This window comes from Streptopelia decaocto (assembly GCF_964273445.1).
Source record: "Streptopelia decaocto genome assembly, chromosome: 7".
NCBI classification, from domain to species: Eukaryota; Metazoa; Chordata; class Aves; order Columbiformes; family Columbidae; genus Streptopelia; species Streptopelia decaocto.
Window position 1 is genome coordinate 49748724 of NC_138661.1, and position 23473 is coordinate 49772196.

Here is a 23473-nt window from a genome sequence, read left to right on the forward strand (position 1 = left end):
AAGTAATGGAACAGCTTATCCTTGGTGCCATTTCAAGGCATATCAAGGATAAGAGGGTTATTAGGGGCAGTCAGCATGGCTTTACCAAGGGTAAGTCATGCTTGACCAACCTCATAGCCTTTTATGAGAATGTAACAAGGTGGATGGATGATGGCAGAGTGGTGGATGTGGTCTACCTTGACTTCAGTAAAGCCTTTGACACAGTCTCCCACAGCATCCTCACAGCTAAGTTGAGGAGGTGTGGTCTAGACAATAGAGTAGTGAGGTGGGTTGCAAACTGGCTTAAGGAGAGAAGCCAGAGAGTGGTAGTCAATGGTGCGGAGTCTAGTTGGAGGCCAGTATCTAGTGGAGTGCCTCAGGGGTCAGTACTGGGGCCAATATTATTCAATATATTCATTAACGATTTAGACGAGGGAATAAAGTGCACTATCAGCAAGTTTGCTCATGACACTAAGCTGGGAGGAGTGGCTGACACGCCAGAAGGCTGTGCTGCCATCCAGCGAGACCTGGACAAGCTGGAGAGTTGGGCGGGGAATAACCTAATGAAATGTAACAAGGGAAAGTGTAGAGTCCTGCATCTGGGCAGGAACAACCCCAGGTTCCAGTATAGGTTGGGAAATTACATATTAGAGAGCAGCGTAGGGGAAAGGGACCTGGGGGTCATGGTGGACAACAGGATGACCATGAGCCAGCACTGTGCCCTTGTGGCCAGGAAGGCCAATGGCATCCTGGGGTGTATTAGAAGGGGGGTGGTTAGTAGATCGAGAGAGGTCCTCCTTCCCCTCTACTCTGCCCTGGTGAGACCCCATCTGGAATATTGTGTCCAGTTCTGGGCCCCTCAGTTCCAGAAGGACAGGGAACTGCTGGAGAGGGTCCAGCGTAGGGCAACAAAGATGATTAAGGGAGTGGAGCACCTCCCTTATGAAGAAAGGCTGAGGTAGCTGGGTCTCTTTAGTTTGGAGAAGAGGAGACTGAGGGGTGACCTTATTAATGTTTATAAATATACAAAGGGTGAGTGCCACGAGGATGGAGCCAGGCTCTTCTCGGTGGCAAACAATGATAGGACAAGGGGTAATGGGATCAAGCTGGAACACAAGAGGTTCCACTTAAATTTGAGAAAAAGCTTCTTCTCAGTAAGGGTGACAGAGCACTGGCACAGGCTGCCCAGGGAGGTTGTGGAGTCTCCTTCTCTGGAGACATTCAAAACCCACCTGGACATGTTCCTGTGCACCCTCACCTAGGCGTTCCTGCTCCAGCAGGGGGATTGGACTAGATGATCTTTTGAGGTCCCTTCCAATCCCAAACATACTGTGATACTGTGATCGGGGTGGTCTTGCTCTGTATTGTACTTACACATGCACTCAGAGAAGCAATGCTCTGATTTGGTCTTGATGACTCTCTTAATTTCCATATTTCAGTGCCCAGAGCATCACTGTTTGCTTTGATATTTGCCTTTCTGGATGGGGAAAGCATTTAATTTCAAATTCCTGCTAGTTTCTTTAGGAAGTGTTTGCGTTGTTTCTTTTTTTTGTAGCCTGAAAGTCCTTAATCAGTTAAGACTGCTATGAAGTCTTTCTTAAGAACATGTTATTTGAGGACTTTGGGTGCTTGCCGGGAGCTAGGAAAGCATTTGATTTTAATCTTAATGAGTCTTCTCTGTATTAATGCCTGCAGATCCCTGGGAATATTCCAAACCTTGGCAAAATTGCTGTGACCTCAGGTTTTGTTTAGCATTGACAATTTTAAAGACATTCATATTATTGATAAAATGTCATGATTTTGGGACAGAAATACAGCTGCTTTTAGTCGAATGGTTTATTTTCAGTAAAGAACATTCAGCTTGTCTGTATGAGGCCATAGGAGAGTCTGATTGCTTTGACCATTTATCAGTTCTGGGTGGACCTTTCTGAGATGCCTCGCTCTTCATTGACTAGGAAGGTAATGTAATGCTTCTGTCTTTTCATGGTTTAATTTCAACATATCAGGTGTCCAAAGTAGAGAGTCTGAATGCCTTAATGACCTTAGATACCAGGGAGTCTGATGGGCTGATTTACCAGCAAGGAAAGCTGAACTTGTTTTCTGTACAAATGCACTGTTCTGGTTCTGGAGCTCGGGCCCCATTGTGCAGCAAGCATGGAGGACATCAAAACAGGTTTGTGGCCTTGCAGCATCTTGCCTTCAGCATGATGTTTTATGCAGCCTTCCCTAGCCGAAGCTCCCCTGCCACCTATTTCAGGCTGTCAGGTGCAGAGTGTACCTGTAAGCAACAGGGTTATGAGGCAAGTCCTACCATTACAGCCTCAGTTTTAAAAGTCTCCTGGTCATGATAGGGTCATTGGGGAGGGTCTAGTGCATTCATCTCATGTTAGACCAGAGAGAATCTGCAGTTGTTGTGACCTGAGTAGTTCCACAGAGGTTTCTTCCCCCGGGGCAGGGCTATCATGTTCCTATTTTGTGATCCAAGCTGTGGTACAGTACAGGGTATGAAAACCATGAGAGGATCATCAGAGACCACAACACTTTTTGCAGTGTGAATGTGGCTAGTGAAATAGCAAAGTAAATACATAATAGATAACGTGTGTGGCAAGTCTGCTAGTCAACACCTGCAACCTAAAATAAGCCCATCGTTTAATAAATAATTGTGCCTCTTCACTGCCTGACATCTGAATAAACACACCACTTTGAGTATATTTGGTAAAAAGCTGCATTTCCTTTCAGGATGAGTTGTGCCATGCACCCGTCTGAGATGAGAGTTCAGCTTCTCTTTACTGCTGCCTCAACCACTACCTTGCTGTGTGCTGATATGATAGGTGCTGATGTGCTGATAGTATGGTGTGCTCCAGGGGGCTAGGGGACTAGAGAGGGAATGGTGGACACTTCTCAGCTTTTCTATTATTGTGAGAAGGCCTGAGGATACAGGCATCCTGCGTTCCTTCTCTGGTGCTTGAGGGTAGACTGTTTGGTCCCATGCAAAGAATCCATCCCTTACTCTTTTGAAGTCAGAGAGCAGAAACAAGTGCATGCATCTACACCTGCAAAAGCCACATCTTTGACTTTCACCTTCTGTACACCATTTCTCCTTTTCTTCATCAAGAAAATGCATAGATAAAAGTGTTTGTCATTTTCAAACGGAACTTCTGAAATTCTGTATTAATCAGTGTTTTGGTCTTACAAATACTGTTTGCTTACAAGTAGTAATTACTTAAGGTGCACCAATTGCTTTTGGTGAGTAAGGAACCTTTTAGGGGCCTACAAGCTCAACTGATTCCAGTCTCTGGGATTAAAGGGCAGCTTTACTCTTTGAACCAACTAGACATAGCAATGGCAATGACTAGAGGCTTTGTGGCTGACTAGGCTTTGGCAAGACTAGGCTTTGTAGTTGAGCCACTGGCCTAGGACTTCAAAAATATGACTCATTTCCTGGGTTAGCTGTTTTTAATACAGCATTCCGGGTTAGCGGTAGGAATTTGCCATATTTTCAGTCTCAGTTGTTTACTTTTTATATATTACTCTGGGGCAGACACGTTTGAATAAGTTACGTACAAGGCTTGGCCTAATGGAATCATGATCTCACATGGTTACTATAATACGATAAATAAAAACACTGATAATAACTAGTTGATTTCTGACAGCAAATAAGTACTTACTTGTTTAGCTATTAGGGTTTGCAGCTGTTTCAGCTGTCAATGTCAGGGATCACTTATGAAAATTTATACCAAAATGTTCATTTTAGTTAGCAATGAGAAAGAATGGTTATAATCATCATCTGAGAAAACCCAAAGAACTGGATTGGGAAGCAGTAGTAATTAGACCATTGCCAGTGGAGCTATCCAGCTGTGGAAGGGTTGTCTTCATGGAAATAGGTAGTAAAATAATCTTAGCCTTAATTTAGTGGGTTTGTAGGTTGTTTTGATTCTCTCCTTCAAGAGAGTTTCTTGTCTGCAGCTTGTTTTTGCTTGTGGGTTTGTTTGGTTGTTTGGGTTTTTTTGTTATGTTTGGTTGTTTATTTTGGGGTTTTTGTTGTTTTTTTTTAATTGAAAATAATTACATTCAGTGGAAAATTATGTTATTGAAATGCAAAGTAAGTGCTGATTTTTAAAAAGGAAGGGAGTCACATTGGGGGAAAAATTAAGCTGTTGTCCACGCAGGAGCTGATTTAGTTGTTCTTATTTTCTGGGGACACATTACTGCACACAGAGGACCTGTGGTTATTTTTTCCCTAAAATACATACACACTTCTTTTTCTCAAGATTTATTTCTAATTTGCTGTTTGGTGAAGTTTTATCCTTCTGTCCTGAGATCTTTAAAGGGTGCATCAGGTCTTTCAAGGATGGATTAATATCTGCAAAAAGAAACAGAGAAATGCCTTCATGTTTTGCAAGGTGAAGTATGTGATTCCATCAGCAGGTACAATGCATGTACATTTTTCACCCTTTGCCTTAAACCGCACTGTGTGTTCCTTGTGAGAACCTGAACACAAAGGTCTGGTAGGGAAACCTACCACCCACTTTTGGTAACAGAAGTTTTATGAAAGACCGTGTGCTCAAAAGACCATTTGTGGCATCTCCTGGTTTGAACTTCATCAGCCTCACAATCCTACCACTCCACTTTCTACTACTTCATCTCACCATAGGCAAGAACTTACAGAAGTTTAGTTTACTCTGCTTATTGTTGTTTAATTGATCTTGCCCTTATTTATACTTATAATACTTACACCTATTAAGGTCCTACAGGCTTTTCTTGTAAGTTCTCGCTCTCGGCATCCCAAGGTAAACCCAGTTTTAAAACATAACAGTGGTTTCACAAGAACTTCTTAAATTAAAGGAAAAAAAAGTTTTATTGCCACATGTTAAATTTTGACCCTAGAAATAATAAGAATCAGTAGCATAAATTTTATCCTTTATAAAATAAATACATTAAAATATGGTTGCTAAATCATACTGGAAGATTTTTAAAATGCACTTATTTATATAATGAGTCTTATTTTGTCACTCTTATATGTTTAAACAATACAGCCACCATTTTTGAAAGGACCTTCTGTAAAGTTCATGTATGTGAATAAGAAAATTCTGTATATCTGTATATTTTGAGTGTTTTCTGTAATCTGCAATATGCAATGATTCCTCCCACTACTTTAAGGTAAAAGTCCAGTTTATTTCTGAGTGAACTGGGGTTTTTTGTTTTCAGTAATTCTTTTTTTATTAAATAGTTTAGGTTATCTGGTGTTTCCTTTAAATTCACAAGGCATTATAATTAGGGGGAGTCATCTCTCTCTACCTTATACATTCATTAATATTAAATACCACTCATTGCCATCTTCACTGAGATTTTCTTCCTTTTGGATTCTCAAGCTAATGCAGTGGTGCAGAAGAAATATTATTCTCAAGACAGTTTGAAAGAAAACCATATATCTATGTACTAGTGTCTTGTGAAGTACAGCTATTTCATTTCCTACCATTTGTACTTAACAGTAATACGTATTTGAGTTAGCTTATGTAAAAATTTATAGATATGTCCATTTAGAAAGCTTTGTTTTCACTGGCTGGATCCAGAGAGCCACGGAACTTCATGGTGAGAGTGTCCCCGTTTGAATAATGTGGGTTACACAACTCTTCTGCAACTGTTTTGGGGAATATTTTCCCTTACTTCACAGCCAAAAGCTCCTCTGAAGTAGTGTATGCAGGCCTTTTGAGACTTGTGTTGGCAGGAGGGTGCTCAACCACATGTGATCAAGTTTCTTGACTGATCAGTGAAGCTGATCAGTGGCATCTCTGGCAACTGAGAGTCCTTGTGAGCTTCTACCTTAAGGCTCATCTCCGTGACTGAGGACGCATTATAATTTCTACTACTAGATGGCCCTGGAGTGGGAATTTGTTTGAAAGAAATCAAAGATGGAGTGTAGAATTTGCTATACATCCAGTTAGCACATCTGCACCAGATTTGGAATGTCTATCGGTGTACTCTGAAATAAATGCTGAGGTTCTGTCTTTAGTAACGAACTCAGTATGGAAATCTGTAAGGTCTCATCTGCCTCAGTAGTCAGGTTGATGGGCTCTCAGGTCCCACAAACTTCTCTTCTGCATCTTCTTTACTTGTTGCAAAAGAACATGTGGAGGCCAGTTCAAGCAGATAAAGTCTCCTTTGAAGCTGTAATTTGAGGAAAAAGTCTTAACTTGGGACGCATGTAGACAAGTCTATCATGCAAACTCTGGAAGGAGCACTAGAAGCTGAGATAGAAAAGAAATTCAGAGGAAATCAGCTGGCATTTGCCAGCCACTCACAGACCCAAGTTGTACCTGTACCTGTTCTTTGCAAGCTTCTGCAGTTTTTCTGTTTTCTTATTGAATATAGGCACGGATTAAAAAAAAATTTAAAAAAATAAAAATAAGAAATTACCATATGACTATCAGTGACAGGAGAAAATCATTAGTCTTACACAAATGTGTAAGATCTAAAGAATCGCAAGAACCTGCATTCCCACCACTGTATATTCAGACTAAATCACTTTAAATTATGTTTTCTCTCTAGTTTTTCATATCAAGCCATTTCTGTTGTATCTCAAGTATTTTTTTCTGGTGGAAACTCTATAGCCATTACTGTGACAAAAGTTGAATAGCAACTCACAACTGATCCAATTCTTTAGTTCTGTCTGGTTGATTAATCTAGAATTCCGGTTTCTCTGGTACACAGAAAAAGAAGTTTGGGGAACTTTTTTTTTTGTGGTGTGTGTTTTAACATCAGTGAATCTGTTAGCTGATTTGGATCTTTTACAGAATATTCCTTTTGCTTGCCCTGCAGCATTAAAAGTTTTAAGTGTTGATTTTGAAGGATAAGATCAAAGTTGCAATACATCTGCCTCACTCTGTCAAAGCTCAGACCCGGAACATGCTGTGAAACAGGCACACAGCATGTGGGAGACTGAAAGTTATTCATGCAGGCAATTTTAAAGTGCTGTGGGATTCATTCCTTCAATATAAACAATTCATTCTGTAACCACAATTTTGTTATCCTTAGTTTCTTTATATATATTATAAACTTTCAGCAATGAGAATGAACCATTGCCAAACCTGTAGGAACTGTCAGTAGCTCTGGGGCTAAATTCAGGGGCAATGGATATGTGGGTGTGAGAGTTTTATTTACTGTGTTTCTCAACTTTATCCTACTTGAAAATCCACTTGCTCTTATGGAAGATGCAATGCACCCATTGAGATGCAGCATGGTCTGCTGGGTTTCTACAGCATCTCTGGGGCACAGCTTCATGCCAAGTGTGAGAGCTGGAGTAAGGTAGGGAAAAAAAAAGGTCAAGGGCATGTCTTAGCCCACAGAACTGCACTTGGGCAACCCCTACTCCTTTCAAATTGTGAAAGCTGAGTTAAAGCAACTGATCTTTTCGTGTTAAAACTCTACCAGTAACTAAGCTGACAAGCAGTTTTAATGATCAAAAGAAAATTAATGCAAAATTACGTTACCCTTCCCATGCGTGATGTATATTTGTGTGTTAGGGAACTGCTGTTCCTGACTCAGAGTACATCAACATCGATCAAGCCTATTATTCTGCAACTAAAAATGAGAGTGCTTAAAACGAAAGCTGCATTTCATGTGTCTTAACCTCAATAGAAGTAAGTGTCTGAGTTAACTTAAGCACTATTCTGAGTAGTTACAGAAGTGTATGTATCAGCACTCAATTTCCTTTACAAAGACCTCTCTCCTCTTGGTCTCAGCAAGCACTTTTGGTTTAAACAAGGTATAATCTGACATGGAAAATAAAGTGTTTGCAAGTAGCATATCATTTAGGATAATATTGCAGTGAGTTCAATGAGGCAATGAGAAGCAACAATGATGAATAAAAGTGTTGTAAGTCAGGACTGGCCCAGAGATGTATCTTGTTGGGATTGAGTTCTTCCTCTATTCTCCTCTCCTGTCTTCAGATGCAATCCTTGCGTGCTGGCACTGGAGCAGGGGATCTCAGCTCCACTGAGGTCAGAGGGAGCTTTGGCACTGATGTTAGTGGAACAAGGATTTTTGTGCAGTGTCTCTGATTGAAGCATTGGTCACAGATGTGTTCATGGCAGAACTCAAGTACTCTTCCACTATCATGGTCTCTGGCTCCAGTCCTGGACAACAACCAAACTGCCTTGAACGGTTCATGGTTTTGACTGCTGTAGCCCGGTAGTCTCCTGTCCTTCTTTTCAGGCTTTTACTTTAGAGAAAGTGCTGGCCAAAGCATGTGGTTCATTGATAACTGTAATTTGCTTTAGCAAGCCCACAAAAGCTGCAGCAGCTGTCTCTCACTTGGGCATAATGCAGCTGAGAAGGCAGAGTCAAGAGTCTGGACAAAGTGTGAAACCCTGAACCCTCTCCCTGATTTACTCCTTGTGCAGCATGGGGGGAGTTGCATTTCCTCCCCAGAGATCCATTTTGCTATCAGCAAAGTGTGTGGCAGAGATCCACAGGTAAAAAAAAAAAAAAAAAAAGGCAATATGCCAGACCTTTGCCCTTTTCCAAGCTTGAAACTTAAAAGGAAGCAAGCAACCAACCAAAACCCAAACAAAACCAACAACAAAACTGGAATAAAATATAGAATAAAGTAGTGAAATCCTTTTGTTGGAAGAAATACTGCTGGTGGCATCAGCAGTGCAGCCCATTTGGAAAACACCTTCTTATTCATGCAAAGGTTGCCTCAGAAAGATGGGACAGTAGAGACACCCTACTGCAAAGGCCATTAGGATCAATAACTTTTCATTCATATAGAAATTCTTCATTTACATGTAAAAGGGAGTTATGAAAACAGAATTTCATAGACACAGTTGTTTTTAAAAAAGACCTTTGGTAGGTGCACGCTTTCTGTTCAGCCTAAAACACACTTGCCTTCCTTGGATGTGTTTAAGCTTATGGGTTGGAGTTGCCAAGCAAACTCTCTTTTTTGCATAGTTTTTGAAGTCCCCCAACCCTTACTGTGAAAAAGATGCATAGTTCAGAAGGAATAATGAAGCCAGAGTATTAGATGCTACATTTCCATAGCATTTCCTTAGCATTTCCATAGCATTTCAGGCTGCTGCTTCTGGCCGCAAAAGATGGGACACGATCCTTGTTATCTTACACCTTGGGCAGCAGTTCACACTTGCGGAAGGGAGCAGAAGATGCTAAAGGCAACCTGTGTGCCGTGGCTCTGCGAGGTGCAAGACACAAGAGACCCAAGCCAATGCTTTTCAGCATATTACTACCTGAATTTGGAAGAGTAAGTACAAGGCCAATCAAGGCTGCAATACTGCAAAGCAGGTCAGGTCTTTACATTCAAAGGACATTTGTTTGACTGTGAAAGGACACTGCAAGGGACATAAGGACATGGCCTCAGTGCTCCTTGCAGAGTTGAGGACTGTGTCATGGATTTGATCAAGTATGAGCAACACATGCATACAGTCAGTTTTAAAATTTTGAATACTTTACAGCTATTTGAGAGTACAATGAAACTATTATGTAAGCTTCCTGTTAGGACATATGTTACTGATTTAAATAACATTCAGGCTTTAAAAGTTTTTGCTTCTGATGTCAGAATTATCTGTACAACCAAACCATTGTGTGCTGACATATGGATTGGATCATTGTTAGCACAGTGCAGCTTGATAAATTCAGCTTGATTTCTGTAGATCAGAGATGAGATATGGTGGGTTTTTTTAATTTTGTAAGACTTTAGTTTGGTCACTCTTTTAAAATCTAAATCTTTCCAATTACTGGTGCATTTGTTTTCAGAGCTACATTTAAAAATAATTAACACCTGCATTAATGGCTTTTATAGACTTATTTCTGCTGAAGATTTGTTCAACAGATGCATGTGTGTTTTGAGATACTGTTTGTAAGTTCAGTAGATGTAGTGTTTTATTTTTAGGTAAATGATTCAAAACCAGCTTCCAAAAGAAACTATGGTTTTCAATCTGATGAATGTGTTCAGGGTTGTGCTGTTGTGTTTACTGGGTAGCTTGAGCTCAGTGGAGCTATTCAAGATTTATTGTAGTGAAACCAAGAGCGTGATTTGGCTCTGTAGGTCTGGTCTCCATCCAGTAAAATTTTGGCTGGAGCAAATCAATCCCTCAATAACAAGGATGTTGGATTAATGGAAGAACATGCTATTATTTCTCAAACGTGTTATTAAGTGTTGTGAGCCAAACTGTTCCTTGCCCCTGTGCTCTCCCCCCGCTCTGGGGGAGTGATGACAAGCTGGGAGCATCAAATTTCATGGGAAAAAATCCTAAATGGTTGTGTACAAGCGGGGAGGGTGTTGCCAAGACCCTCATAGAAACACAGAGCTGTTTGATAAGTCCCTGTCCCTGCAGCAGTATCTGGAGATAGTTGGAACCCAGGTTTCAAACCCTTCAGTTTATTAATATTATTTTAAAAAAATATAGAAATGCAAGTTTGTGGGTTCAAGGTGAAACTAGGGGAATCTATTTTGGTTTCTTGGCACTTTGGGGTATTAACAACATTATTTGGTATTCAGTGCATATTCTGCATGCAAGTGCGTAGGGGTCTGTGTGGAGTAATTACTCTGGAGGACACTGGTTTGGCAACATCAGAGGCTGTGATCCTCTGTTTATCACAACCAAAGATAGGATGTACTCATTCTCACCCCCTGCTCTGTCTCTCTGCTTCAAAACTGACCTGCGGGAACCATACCAGAAGTGAGCAAGATATGTAATTGCTTTACCTCTTAATTCCTTGTGGTTTCTGTAAAATTCCCAGCTTCCACATTGCTTGGGCTGGGGCAGTTGTCCACTGGAACTGGAATTATCCATTGTGTAGACTAATGAGAGCGATGTTCCTTCTACAGTGTCCTCTGGTTCCTTCTGTATGCTCTTTTTTGTTTGCACATCACTGAGGGGCTCCTGTGCTGTGTCGTTCAACCAGCTGCCACCAGCTTTATACAATGTCTCATCTTTTTCCAATTTCAGCTGCCAAACTTCTCAGTCATAGTCTCTACCCTAATTTTGGAACAGATGCTGACATTTTCTATATGTTTATATCATGCCTAATACAGGAGGGTTCTGGTCTCTGACATGTCTCATTAATTTTAGTCTCAGTCAATGGTGGGTTTTTTTGAAGGGGTGTTTTGTTACATTATGTGTATAATTATAGTGGATTTTCTCTCCTACTGCCCTGGTGAACAGTTATTAAGACTTTATTATTACATTAATTTACCCTGGTAAATTATTGTCAGAGTGCAGACCCCTCTTAATTCAATTTCTTGTTAAAAAGTCATGAGATGCATGTCCTGGGTTGGGCTGATCTGGCCCTCTGCACTTAAAATAAATGCAAACCTAATCATGTGCACACCTGCACACACACAGCAGTCATGAGTGCTCATATAACTCCTTGCTTTGCTCTGACACACTTCAAGCTGGACATGCCAGATGCAGTGGAGCTGGAGGTATTTCCATCTCTTGCAAGCTCTTCTCACCAGCTGCAGTATTTCAGAAGTATTTTCAGAAATGCAGGTGCGTGCGGTTGTTGGGAGCAGCTTGCTCTAACTTGCTGTTTTACCTCACGGCAGCCATGCCCTCAGGGGCAATTATCTGTGTAGTAATTAATAGGGGAGTTTTCTCTGATGCTGCAGTAGGATTCACGCAGCTTCCGAAAGATTAGCTTGCTAGTTACCAAATAAAAGACAGGGTGTTTCAAAAAGATGGATCCAATTTGAAACCACTGTATCTCTGCAACCACAAACCACCCATGAATGAAACTCTTACCACTTGAATGGGGTGGGGGGGGGGTTATAGAGTTTCAAATTATTACCACTTGATGCTTCTCCCAGGGCACTTGGAAATTTTTGTGTAATTTTAACATGTTGCTATCATGAAATATACTGCTTTGAAATTGGGTCTATCTTTTTGAAACACCCTGCATTTGCAAATGTACTTTGCTGTGATAACATCTATGACTGCAGATGACTCATTACAGACACAGGAGTAATGATCTGCAGGCCCAAAATGTGACGGCATGACCCAGAATTTTAGGCTTCTTCAGCAGTTAGCATGACCCCAGAGTCAGGAAGGGGAACTTTGTTCCTGGCTTTAACTTGCAGTGAAGTTCTGCAGTTGGGACTCAGTGAAGGCAAGAGTCCTTTTGCCTCTTCTCCTCGCTGCTGCCCATCTGTGGTAGCACAGAAGGAAGGACAGCAGTCACTTGCTCTACATAAGAGCTGGAGTGCTCTTCCTGGGGGGCAGGGGCAAAGATACCTTGGCTTGCTCACTCCCTTTACTGAAATAGAGAGCAAAAGTGGGCCAAGTGATACCAAACACTTAGTGCAACAAAGTTTATGCTTTCTTAGTGTTTTGTGTCATGGGTTAAAGGTGAGCATGGGACAGCCAACTTTGGCCTCATAAGAAACCAGTTCCCATTAGCTTCCAGGTTTCTTTTCTTTTCTGAAGTGTCTGTATAAGCATTTTTTGATAATGAGACCCTGTTATCAAACACTGGGTTGCATTTCAAACATGCAACAGTTCTGCATTTTCATTTTGCAAGTACCTAGGACATGGGATATACAACCTAATTCCTTTGTGTGGAATACTAATCAACTTTGATTAGTATTGACCTTAAACATGCTACTTGCACTGTAGGAGAGTCAGAGCTGCAACCCATGAATTAAACTGGAACGGATTTGAGACTTGGTAGTTTAAATTGTGAGGAGTAAGGTAAGTGAGTTTTATATGTAATTTAAACTGGTGTCTCTCCTCCTGATGGTGTCTGCAGGACAAGAATGCTTGAAGGCTTGTTACCTAATAATACATAGCGAATACATGCTGTGCGTGACTTAGCAGATGGTGTAAGCAGTAACTGACCATGTTCATGTGCGCTGGGTTTAGCCATAGCTAGCACTGGAATTAGAAACCATAACACACAGAGGCAAATATGATTTAGCTCTGGGAACACTTGACCTCTGAGCAGGAGCAGGGAACTGCTTCTTCACAATTCATGAAGTGATCAAGGGTTTAGCAGTAGGGGACATAGCTGTTTCTTCTCAGCACCATGTGTAAAAGCTGCATGGGAATTAACCCATTACTTTGTTTCAGCATCCTTTACATTGGCAGAGAAATGTTAGGAACAAACATATTACTGAAAGATCCTTCTGTGGCAAAAGACCTTCCGTTAGGAAGTACAAGACAAAAAATAAATATAACAGTCATGAATCATACCTTACCATACCATATGTAAAGTAATCAGATTAGGACTGTCTTCAGTTTTGCTGGCCTAATGAACGGAGTGTCTATCAGAAACAATTGTTTCAATGGTACAAAAATGAGAGTGACTGCTTTCCTTTACTTGTGTTCAGTGGTTTACAGAAAAGAACCCTGCAGCAAACTTCTGGAATTTGAAAAGCTCATCAGTGCTTGAAGTAGGTCATGAAATGAGCAATGTGATTCCTTCATGTTTCTTCTAATGCCATACTTATGTTTATGGATATGTTGGCCCTGGTTGATGGCAGGTTCTGCTTTAGTAATTTAATTTTAATTTCTTTCTTATTATAGGCACATGGCTTGCAAATCTAATAAGAAATTCCTGTAAATATTACTTTGAAAGGCATCTGTTCTTTAAGGAAGCCTTAGAACCAGTATTTATTTTATGTATAAAATACGCACGATGTAAATAGTCACTGAAAGATATTCTGCAAGGCTGGGGATGTAATGACATACAGGGACATCACAATTCTTCAGGGCAGGCAAATCTGACTGAGTACTTGGAAAGAAATGTGACAAACTTCCGTCTTTTTAGGGGCTTATCTGGCCATAGGTACAGTGACACAATGGCAGGTGTTCCCTCTTGCCCTGATAGCTAAGAGATGAAGTAAAGTAAGCGTGCAGCATGTTTGCAGGAGAAACTGTATTTTTTATGTATGAAGGGAGTTTCCATGTGTGCATGGCTTTCTTTATCCTTGTGGCATCTGTCTTGTGTCAGTATGAGCAAGCAGCCTAGATACGCAAAATGCAGTGGAGGCCATTAGGTCAGCAGCACTGTTGGTACTTCAAAGGCTATAAAACTTTATGTGGACAAACAATGCTGCAGAAGGGTGAAAATTCCTGATTTCACCCTGGGAACTCCTATTCAACCCTATATTGGGCAAATCACAGAAGAGAAGCATCTGGGGATATTTTTCCTTGCATCCATCCTTTATTTAGCCTTATGCAGTCTCCTTTCTCCTGACATGGCCCTTCCCAAGTACTCAGATGGTGGAGAAACAACAAAAACCACAAACAAGAACACACCTGTCCCCACTTGTAAAAGCACTCCTTCCTGACCTCTTGGACTGGCCTGCTGTGCAGCGTCCCTAAAGCAGGCAATTTGGCTGTAGAGTTTTTTTCTGCAAAGCCGTATCAAAGCCGCAGGAAGTTCTCAGGGCAGTGCAAAGCTGCTCTTTTTTCCCATGATCCATAAAGAGAAGACATGTAAGAGAACTCTTACCTTTATTCCAAGATCAGAAGGGACACCATGACCATATTCTTTTTATCTTCTGCAATTTTCCCTAGACAGTGCATTAAAGTATGTATTATTTAGTATAATGTATATTAGAAAAAGGTATATTATATAAGATAGCTAATCCATATTTTTGAAGTCCAAGAATCTCTATTTAAGAAGTATTTTAGCTGCTTGGATGTGGTCCTGGGCAACTAGCCCTGCTAGAGCATGGGTGTTCGACAGGATAATCTCCAGGGATCCCTCCCAACCTCAGCCATTGCTGTGGTTCTGTGAACTCCGTGCACATCTCTACCTCCTCTGATAAACTGTCATTGTATTTAATTTGCCACTGTTTAGTTCTTTATTATTCAATTAGTGTGATATCATGGCTACAGTAGAGAATGCTGTGCTTTTGGTTGGTTTGGATAAAGTGTTTCAGTTGGAAATAGTTTTGATAAAGTGTTATAGTGGCTTTATGCAATTTAATGTTACCAAAGATGGAAGAAGGTTAAGCCCCCAATTTGATTTGCCACCATTTTTGCATTTTACATTGTCTTTATATCCTGCACTGCTGCAATGTCAGTGGGACGTTACACATGCACAGAGATAAGCAGGTCAGTAGGTGCTTTTCTGGATTAGGACCAGAAGGTCTGTAATTCAACCCTTATTTATATTAGATCCCTTATTTATATTAGAAAAGGGTAGGAAAATAGGATAGAAATTATTATAATTTTCTGCTGATTCCAAAAATGTTATTTGGCAAGACTGCTATTTCTTTCAACTGAAAAAACAGAAGAAAGGTAACTGTGAGAAAGGACAGAGTGAGAAGACTTTGCAGTCAGTTTAGTTATTTTAATTTGGGTTATGTGTGCAGAGCAAATTATCCCGCATAAGCAAAGCTGACTTAATTCTTAGCTATTACCTGCAATTTATGACAGAATTACCATGATGCAGCTCTTGGAAGAATCTTAATCAAACTGAACTGGGGTGACATGTTGTCATACAAGAATGAAGATGTCTGTGGGAGAGAGAGGTAGAGAGGGATATAATTCTACACCTTTGAAAGTGAACATTTTAATGACATTTCTTGTAAACAATGTGAAATTTGGGGGAAGTAGCAGTGGCCTAGTCTTAGCAAAACAAAAACAAGTCTTGAGTTCCTTCTTCAGTTCTAATAAGAGCTGAAATTGTTTCTTTTATAAGGGATCTTGGAACCACCTTGTCCCATCTCCACATCCTGTGGATGGCTCGCTGTGGGCTCTCAGATTTAGATGGCATCTCTTCCTGCAGCTGTCTAAAAGTAAGTATAGATGTGTCCTACCAAATGACAATCTCAAAACTATCTTCAGTTGAAACTCTACTTGTAATCTTTGTTCTCTTCTTACCCTTTGTTTTTCTAAAGGACTTTGGTTGGATGCCTTGAATTGCATGTGTTAGTTTAAAAGACACTACAGTGTTGTTTGTTTTTTTTTTTTAAACGAGGTGTAACTCTCAGGTCTGATCCTGAAGATGCCTAATGCAGCATAGCATTCATTGCCATATTACCCCAAGTTATTAAAGGCAGCAACAGCCACACTTGAAAAATGTTCACTTCCATGCTAATTTCATGCTGTGCCATGTGGTATTTCAAATATAAGACAATATTTTGCAAAGCCTGAGTATTACTTGTGCAAGCCTGTGGTTTACAGATTTATTCTGTTTCCTTCTGCTGAGGAACTCTACCTAGCCTATAACAATATCTCTGACCTGAGCCAGCTGACCTGGTTGGATCGTCTTGAGGTTTTGGACCTGGAAGGGAATGATATTGAGGACATCAACCAAATGCAGTATCTGGGACTTTGTTGCAAGCTGAGCCACCTGACAGTTGAGGGCAACCTTATTTGTCTAAAGCCAAATGCAGAATCTGAAGAGGTGAGAACTTGGTTTGCATGTATTGTGTTAATTTTGGGCAGTGCTTTTTTAGTTTCAGTTGGAAATAGGGAATTTTTCGGCATCTTCCTGTTGTTTCATTCTGAGTGATGACATGGGATGCGTTTCCAATTTCTGTTGATTTTGTCCTCTCATGGGTATTGTTTCAAAGATGAGCACAAATGAAATACAAGGAGTGCTAATAAAGACTCAGGCCTGTTTCCTAGCAGTGTATTCCTTCTTACCTGTGAGAATGGGATTAAGCTAGAAATCAGCTGTTCTGATGCAGACAGCTATTCTGTCTTTTCACAGTTTGCAGTGCAAACAAGCATCTGAAAGGAATACCAAGGAGAGCATAGACCCCAGCTGTATGGATCCTTCTAGCCTGTAGGGAACTTGCAGCAGGTTAGAAAGTAGCCAGTATTTTCCTTACAAGATGTGCCAATTGCAATGTGTCAATTAGATATGTCTTTGGGCTTTTGCGTTTCTTTTCAGATTCATGAGTTATTAGCATTTTTCAGATGTAATTGTTGGGTTGATCATATCCCTCAGTAAAAGGAACCACAGAAGGTAGCACTTTAGCTATCATAATTTTTCTCTCTGGAATCCAAAATAAAATATTATATATTTCCCTTTCTGTTTTGAACTGGTGGAAGTATACTTCAGAGCCCACACTTATAACTACAGGGTGTTTCAAAAAGGTGGACCCATTTTCAAAGATATAGTGACTTCAAATTTGATCCTTTTTTAAAAACCCTGTATAACCAAAATGATTTCTCCATAAACATTTTCTTTAGTGAAGATGCAATAATGAGAGGAAAAAACGTATTCCTACAGTAAGGAAGCATTGCCTGGTTCTGATGATCAAAGCATGCATACTTACTCTTTTACTCTCATGGAGACAAACTTCTGTCACTTCTTTATCACAGCTTCTTACCATGAAAATGGTGCGGTATATCCTAACAGCATAGAAAGTCTGTTTCTACTTCCTTGTCATTCCTGCTCAATGAAAGTGGTATTTTTGGAGCACATAGTTTTCATTTGACACCTTTTGTCCTTAAATATACTTGTAATGGAGAAATGTCAGATTGCCCTTGGTTTGTTTAGCTGAGGAAATCAGTCCTTGGGATGCTGCTCCATGTTGTCACATAACGGGAGTTCAAAGAGGAGTGGTATGTGGGGTTGTGCGCTACTCTTCTTCTCCACATTGAATGATTGTCTCTACTCTTGTGCAAGTAGTTGCATTCAAATGTCAGCCAGAATTCGGTGAGTGAGTCTGCACAAATGGTATGTTTTACACTGAGCTGTGGAAGAGGCAGACTGTAAATTCACTGTATTGTGCCACCTAGTCTCCATGTTTGGAAGCTGCTCAGCCCTGGGTTGGTTACAAAGTTCACCCTACCATCAGCTGCAAAGAGCTTCTCCATGGGCTTTGTCACTTTCTTGGTTTCAAATGATATTTGCACTTCTTCAGGGTATAGAAAAGCCACCTGAAATATAGAAAAGAGTAGATGTGGACTTACTTTGGTGTGCCCTAGCTGGCCAGCTCTAATTCCTCAAGCTCCCGCTTTTAATCTGGCCCTTGCTACAGCTCTGTAAAAGCCCTCCTATTTATTTACTTTTAATCTACAGAATGGTCCAGCTAAATTTACTGCTCTTTCTTAGACAGCCTGTTTGCTCTCTGTAATTTGATTTTCAGATGAGCTCATCTTTTCCCTGTTATCTAAATCAAAAGCAAAAACCTGATGATAAATTCTGCAGCCTCTGTTATAGTAATGTAACATGAGCATAACACAATTCTCTCCAACAGGACACGGCTGGAAATTGGCTGTAGCCGAGACACTGTTTGGAGTACATGTGCAGGGTAGCATGGCAATTGGTTGACTCACTTGCTAAATTAAGATTAAAGGCTTAGTTAGAGAAATTTAGTGTCTGCCTCTTAGCAACAACAAACACGCATTTTTTGTGAGTTCCCTCTGCCAGCCACAGTGCTGCATCATTCAGAGGTAGGGAGCCAAGTCCCACAGAAAGATTTCTATTTGTGACAACTCCATGTTGAATGAGGACTTGGCTTTGTGGGGTTTTCTAATATTCCATGCAATGTCTTGAAAAGCATGACATTTATTTGGATGAAGCAACTGATTTGTAGATAGCAGTCCATTCATAATCTGCCACTAGCAGTTGACTCTTGCTTTATACTTAAAGTAGCAAACATTGCCATCACTGTGTGCTTACTTTTGTAATCTGAGACTATTTTATCCAAAAGTATTTCCACTGCAAAGCAGCACGGCCCAGTCAGCCCTGAGGTAATGCTGTTTTCCCGAAGATGAAAGTGCCACATGAAGGTGTCTTTCTACTACTGGAACCCACCAAAACAGCCTGATTCACAGTGTGCTCTGACATAGTTGTAACTGTTCTGTATTGGCCTTTCTGCTCAGAGGTCCCAGACACTGGCATGTGATTGTGAATCATTTTATAATACATCAGCTCCACCCACGCATGCAGAAGGGGGCTCCACCTGTGCTTTCCCCTATGGCTGTCACACTGATTCCATGTGCAATCACATTGTTTTTCCAGCACACAGAAAATAAATTCAAGTGCAGTCCATTTTAGTATTCTGTGAACCTGCTGTTGGCATGCGACGCGTTGCAGAAGAAAATGTACTTTGAAGTAAGCCATCGCTTCTAACAGTGTATAAATTGGCACACCATGCCCCTGAAGACTGCCCCAGAATATCAGTGCAGTTCATTCACTGTAGCAGGTTTATGGGTGTGCCTAAAAACACCATCCATGGAAATGGTCTTTCTTTTTCCATCAGGAGGTGTAGCAACACTCATAACATGTTTTCAAGTATTTGTATCACCCGAATATTGATGCAGCAACCAGAGAATCACAAAAGCAAGGAGGGAGGCTGGCTGAATACTGAGGGTGCTTGGGATTTCCGTGGACATCAGTAGCCTTCTATGCTTTTGTACATTATACATAATATAATGAAGACAAATGCCAAAGTTGTCAGTGGTAAACAGCAAAGGAGACTTTTGATCGGGGCATGAGTTTGCACTGCTCAGGACATGTTCACAATTAATTTGAGTAGAAATTATGTGAGGAGAAAGCACAGTGAAATGAAACTCCTGACTGTTTATTTCTGGTGAATGGGGTGAATAAGTTTGCCTCATAGAAGGCATTTCAAGTTAATGGCACTCATACAAACTGAACACTGCTGTGCTGGTGGTGGAAGTCCACAGTCTGTTAAATAAACTCTTCAACTGATCACTTTTCAATTTCTACAGGAGCCAGATTATAATTACAGAGCTGAAGTAAAAAAACTCATTCCCCACTTGGAGTATTTGGACAAAATACCAGCAAGTGAGACTGCTCTCCTTCCTTCCAAGAAGATGCATGAAGATTGGCTAATTATCAAGGAATCCATGAAGGAAGGTGGTTTAGCTGGAGACATTTCATGGTTAGGTAGGTCAGATTTCCTATCAGGGTTTATTTTTCAGGTTATGATGTGTGAAAAAGAAAGATGAAGAGCAAGCCAGCCTCTTCAAAGTCAACGTTTAATTATAGTGAAGGGACAAAATATGTCTTCTTCACATGAGAAGTGAGGAAGCTGGAATTCAGCGCAGATATAAATGAAAGCTGTCCTAAGCTGGACATCAGTGTCAGAAAAATGCAGAGCACCTCAAGAGCATCAAGAAAATCCAGCAGTAGCTGGGAGTCTGTATGTAGCATTCATTCTGCATGATGGGAAGAAGCAAGGCTTGGAAAGGCATGTTTCAACAACAGCTGTTCACGGCCTTTTCCGTGGTAACTGTCAATCCCATATAGCATGGATATAGCAGGATTTCCTGCTCCAGTTTCATAATAGGAAAGGCAATTTGGTCAAGGGTAGCAACAGCTTAGCAACTGAGATTGAGTGGTCTCGTAATAGATCTGTTCCGTTTTCTTTGCCTCTGTGATTAAATCCATTACATTCATTAGTAGAGAGTAAATGGTTTGAAAGTAAATCTGTTGTCCCCGTGTCTGTAGCCTTGGTTATAGTTCAGATGTCCATGCTTTTACATATGCTACATGCACTTTACCAAGTACCATTAAATATTGCAAAGTACTTCCTATAATTGCCGCTGTTGCTTCCCATTAATGTGGGCAATGCAGTTGGCTTCCCAGCCCCACCAGTTGTGGTTTGCCTACCAACTGTACTCCATTAAAAATTTAGTTTGTTTAGGAATAAGTACATAGGTTTGTAATCTGTTTAATCCCAGTTGGTCCAAATCATTAGTTGCAACAGCAGTTACAGTAGGGAAAAAATACATTAAAATCTGATCCCTTGGTGATCTTGCTTTGACAACATTAGCTATAGTTCAGAAAACTAGTTAAAGTGGGCTGACTGAAACAGTAAGGATAGAGCACAAATCTGTGAGTTTGTGTTGTTTCCTAGTGTAACCAGACTTATATTCTTGTCTTCAGCTCTAAACTGATGAGCTCATATGGTCAGGTTCCAACATTACCATGTTTTTTTCTTTCCTATAGCAATGTTGACTCGGCTACTCTTCATGCACTGTGTATTTAATGGGCTTATGTTAACAACTATGGCCCAGATATTTTACATTTCCTAACACTCAGCTGTTAAGGAAATGGCCATATTATTGCAGAGCTGATTGCTCTGCTGTGGAGTTGGTAGATGCTTTACAAAGCACGCTCTTCATCTAGGCACCAAAATGAAATTTGCTTTCCTCTGGGTTGTGGGCTGCACATGCTGCTCTTACAGCTGTGCTGTATCCCAGGACAGCCAGAGGTTGGGTAGGTAAGAAGACAAAGCTCTGTTTGCCTTTTCTAGCTTTTGTAAAATCCACCCTGCCCTGTAGCATTACAAAAACACAGTTTTTGCCTTTCTTTCTGTGGTAGAGAAGTATCTGTTTCTGAGGCAGTACTGGAAAAATCTGTCACTGCCATTCCCAGGTTTCCATAAATGCTTGTATGTGTTTTGCCCTGATTGACTAATAGCTCTGGTAAGGTGGCTGTCACCATCTACGTAGTGTTGGGGCATTTAAGCAATATGTTTTAAGACTGGGGGCTTGGACTATGCCTGTGGCAAGCCTGCAGTGGTTGCCTCCCCAGCAGGTGGGCAGCACATGAGAGGCAGCTTACTCTTACCCTAAGCATGCACGCAGGGGAAGTAGCAGAGCTCTGGAAACATCCAGGCTTGCCCATGGGGAAATTGGAGGCAGGTGATAAGCACAGAGCAGTACTGGATCCCATCCTCAGCCAGCAGCCTGTCCCTGATGCCCAGGAGCAAGAGGAGGGTGGGAAGGACCTTTGTTTTTTGGGGGGGTCCCTGGGTTCTGCCATCTGCAAAGGACAGCCACGGGGGACTGCATGCAGCACCAGAAAGCCCACTGTCTCTAGGCTTGACACATTCCCACATGTTTCTTGTAAATGCAATGACAGATGTTTCTGTCCCCTACAGCTTCAAGTGTGCAGCAGCAGTCACCATACTGGCAGTGTATGGTGATGGTGTGATTTGAAGCCTTGCACAAAACCTTGTGAAACCTTTTTCTTAGATCCATATCTTGGGGCAGTAGCAAGGCAATCTGGATGTGGCCCAAGACCCTCGACAGCTTCCAGACCGAGAACTGCACGGTGGTCTGCTGATGCAGGGAGGTCTAGCAATGCCCGCCCATTGTACGGTAGCTGTCCTCTTCTTTCTGATGAGCTGTTCCCAGATGACTCCAGTGATTTGACACATGGTAATGTATGTTTTTAATCCTGTTCTTTCCCACACCTCCACTTTCTTCTGAATGTTATTATTGCTGGTGAAAGCCTGGGTGCTTTGAATACCACCCACCCACGCCACTGCTACATCAGGTTCGGCATATGTTTTCATCCATGGGACTCACGTGCTCTAGCGTGGGCTTTCCTTTATTTTGCCCTACAGCAGAAGGTGCAAGTTATCTGGGCTTCCCCTTCCTCAGCCACTCACCCCTATGCATTATGTGCTTCTGTCTCTCCTGACAGCCCTATACTGCAATGGTGTTCCCTTGCTGAAGTTGCCTTTCACACCTCATCAAAAGCTGTCCTGGTTAGTCCTCTAAACTACATGTGAGGCTAGCTGGGCTCACTTAAGTCATACCCAGAGTCGTCTTGTTCAGTCATAGGAATGTGGTCCAAGGCAGTCCTCTAGAAAGGCATGGTGATGCACATCCACTCCCGGTGGGATCATGTGCTCAAACTATGTGTACTGCAGTCTCATACTGCAGCAGCATTGCTGGCTGTCAAAGAGCACTTTCTTTTGGCTTCCCAGTGGTGGATGCCTCAGCAAAAGGAGTCAGTTCCTTGACTTCATATACCTGATCTACAGGCATACCACTGTCCCTCATTCCCTGGCCACCTGGAAGTACTGCCAAGTTAGCAGATCCTGAGGACAGCTGGGTGGAAAGGGTACAATATTGGTCACTTCCCAAGACATCCTCCCTGCCTCCTTGATGGTGCAACTCCACCAGCCCATGGATGGGAAGGTAGTGTTTGTCTTCCCAGAACTGTGGGCTGCTTCTCTCAGGTGCCAGTCTCCCCTCAGTTCCTTGCTGTAGGTAGGACTCAGTATGATGAACTAGATGAGGCAATGCAGTGTCAACAGCTGAGTGTGCATTAGGAAATATATGTGGAAACCAAGTACAGCCTGCCAAGGAATGAGACCATAATTTCATGTGCACCTGTAGGTAGCTAGCACTACTGATAGGGGCAGTTTCACCCAATGGTCACTCCTTCTTCCTGCACTTTTGCTGCCTTGTCTCTTGTTTTGGCAAGAGCATCTGCATAGCTACATGGGGAACCTGATTCTGATTGAGATCCAGCTGAAAAATAACCAAACAAACAGGAAAACAAAACAAACAAAAAACACATATTTACTTTTCGTCTGGATCTCTTCCCTGATCTGACTCACCATGTGACCCTGCAGATGTTTGCACCAGCATAGTGGAGGACGCAGGGCAGGAGCAGGAGACAGATTCTGGTAAAAACAGAGAACTGCCTCTTAGCAGCAGTGTCAGGCCATTCCAGCTGACACTGTGAACCTACACCATGAAATATTACATCCTTTTGTCTATGGGAAATGATATTA

The 23473-nt window shown here is 41.4% G+C and overlaps 1 protein-coding gene across 9 annotated transcripts in view; it reads left to right on the forward strand.

Moving 5' to 3' along the window:
* Positions 1-23473, forward strand: part of LRRC56 (leucine rich repeat containing 56) — a 68697-nt gene that overhangs the window by 37914 nt on the left and 7310 nt on the right. For all 9 annotated transcript variants that reach the window (XM_082058877.1, XM_082058879.1, XM_082058878.1 and 6 more), the window contains 4 exons: positions 15649-15745; positions 16159-16356; positions 19644-19821; positions 21918-22103. In XM_082058877.1, the coding sequence (XP_081915003.1) occupies positions 15649-15745; positions 16159-16356; positions 19644-19821; positions 21918-22103 (659 nt within the window). The remainder of the gene's footprint in view (positions 1-15648; positions 15746-16158; positions 16357-19643; positions 19822-21917; positions 22104-23473) is intronic.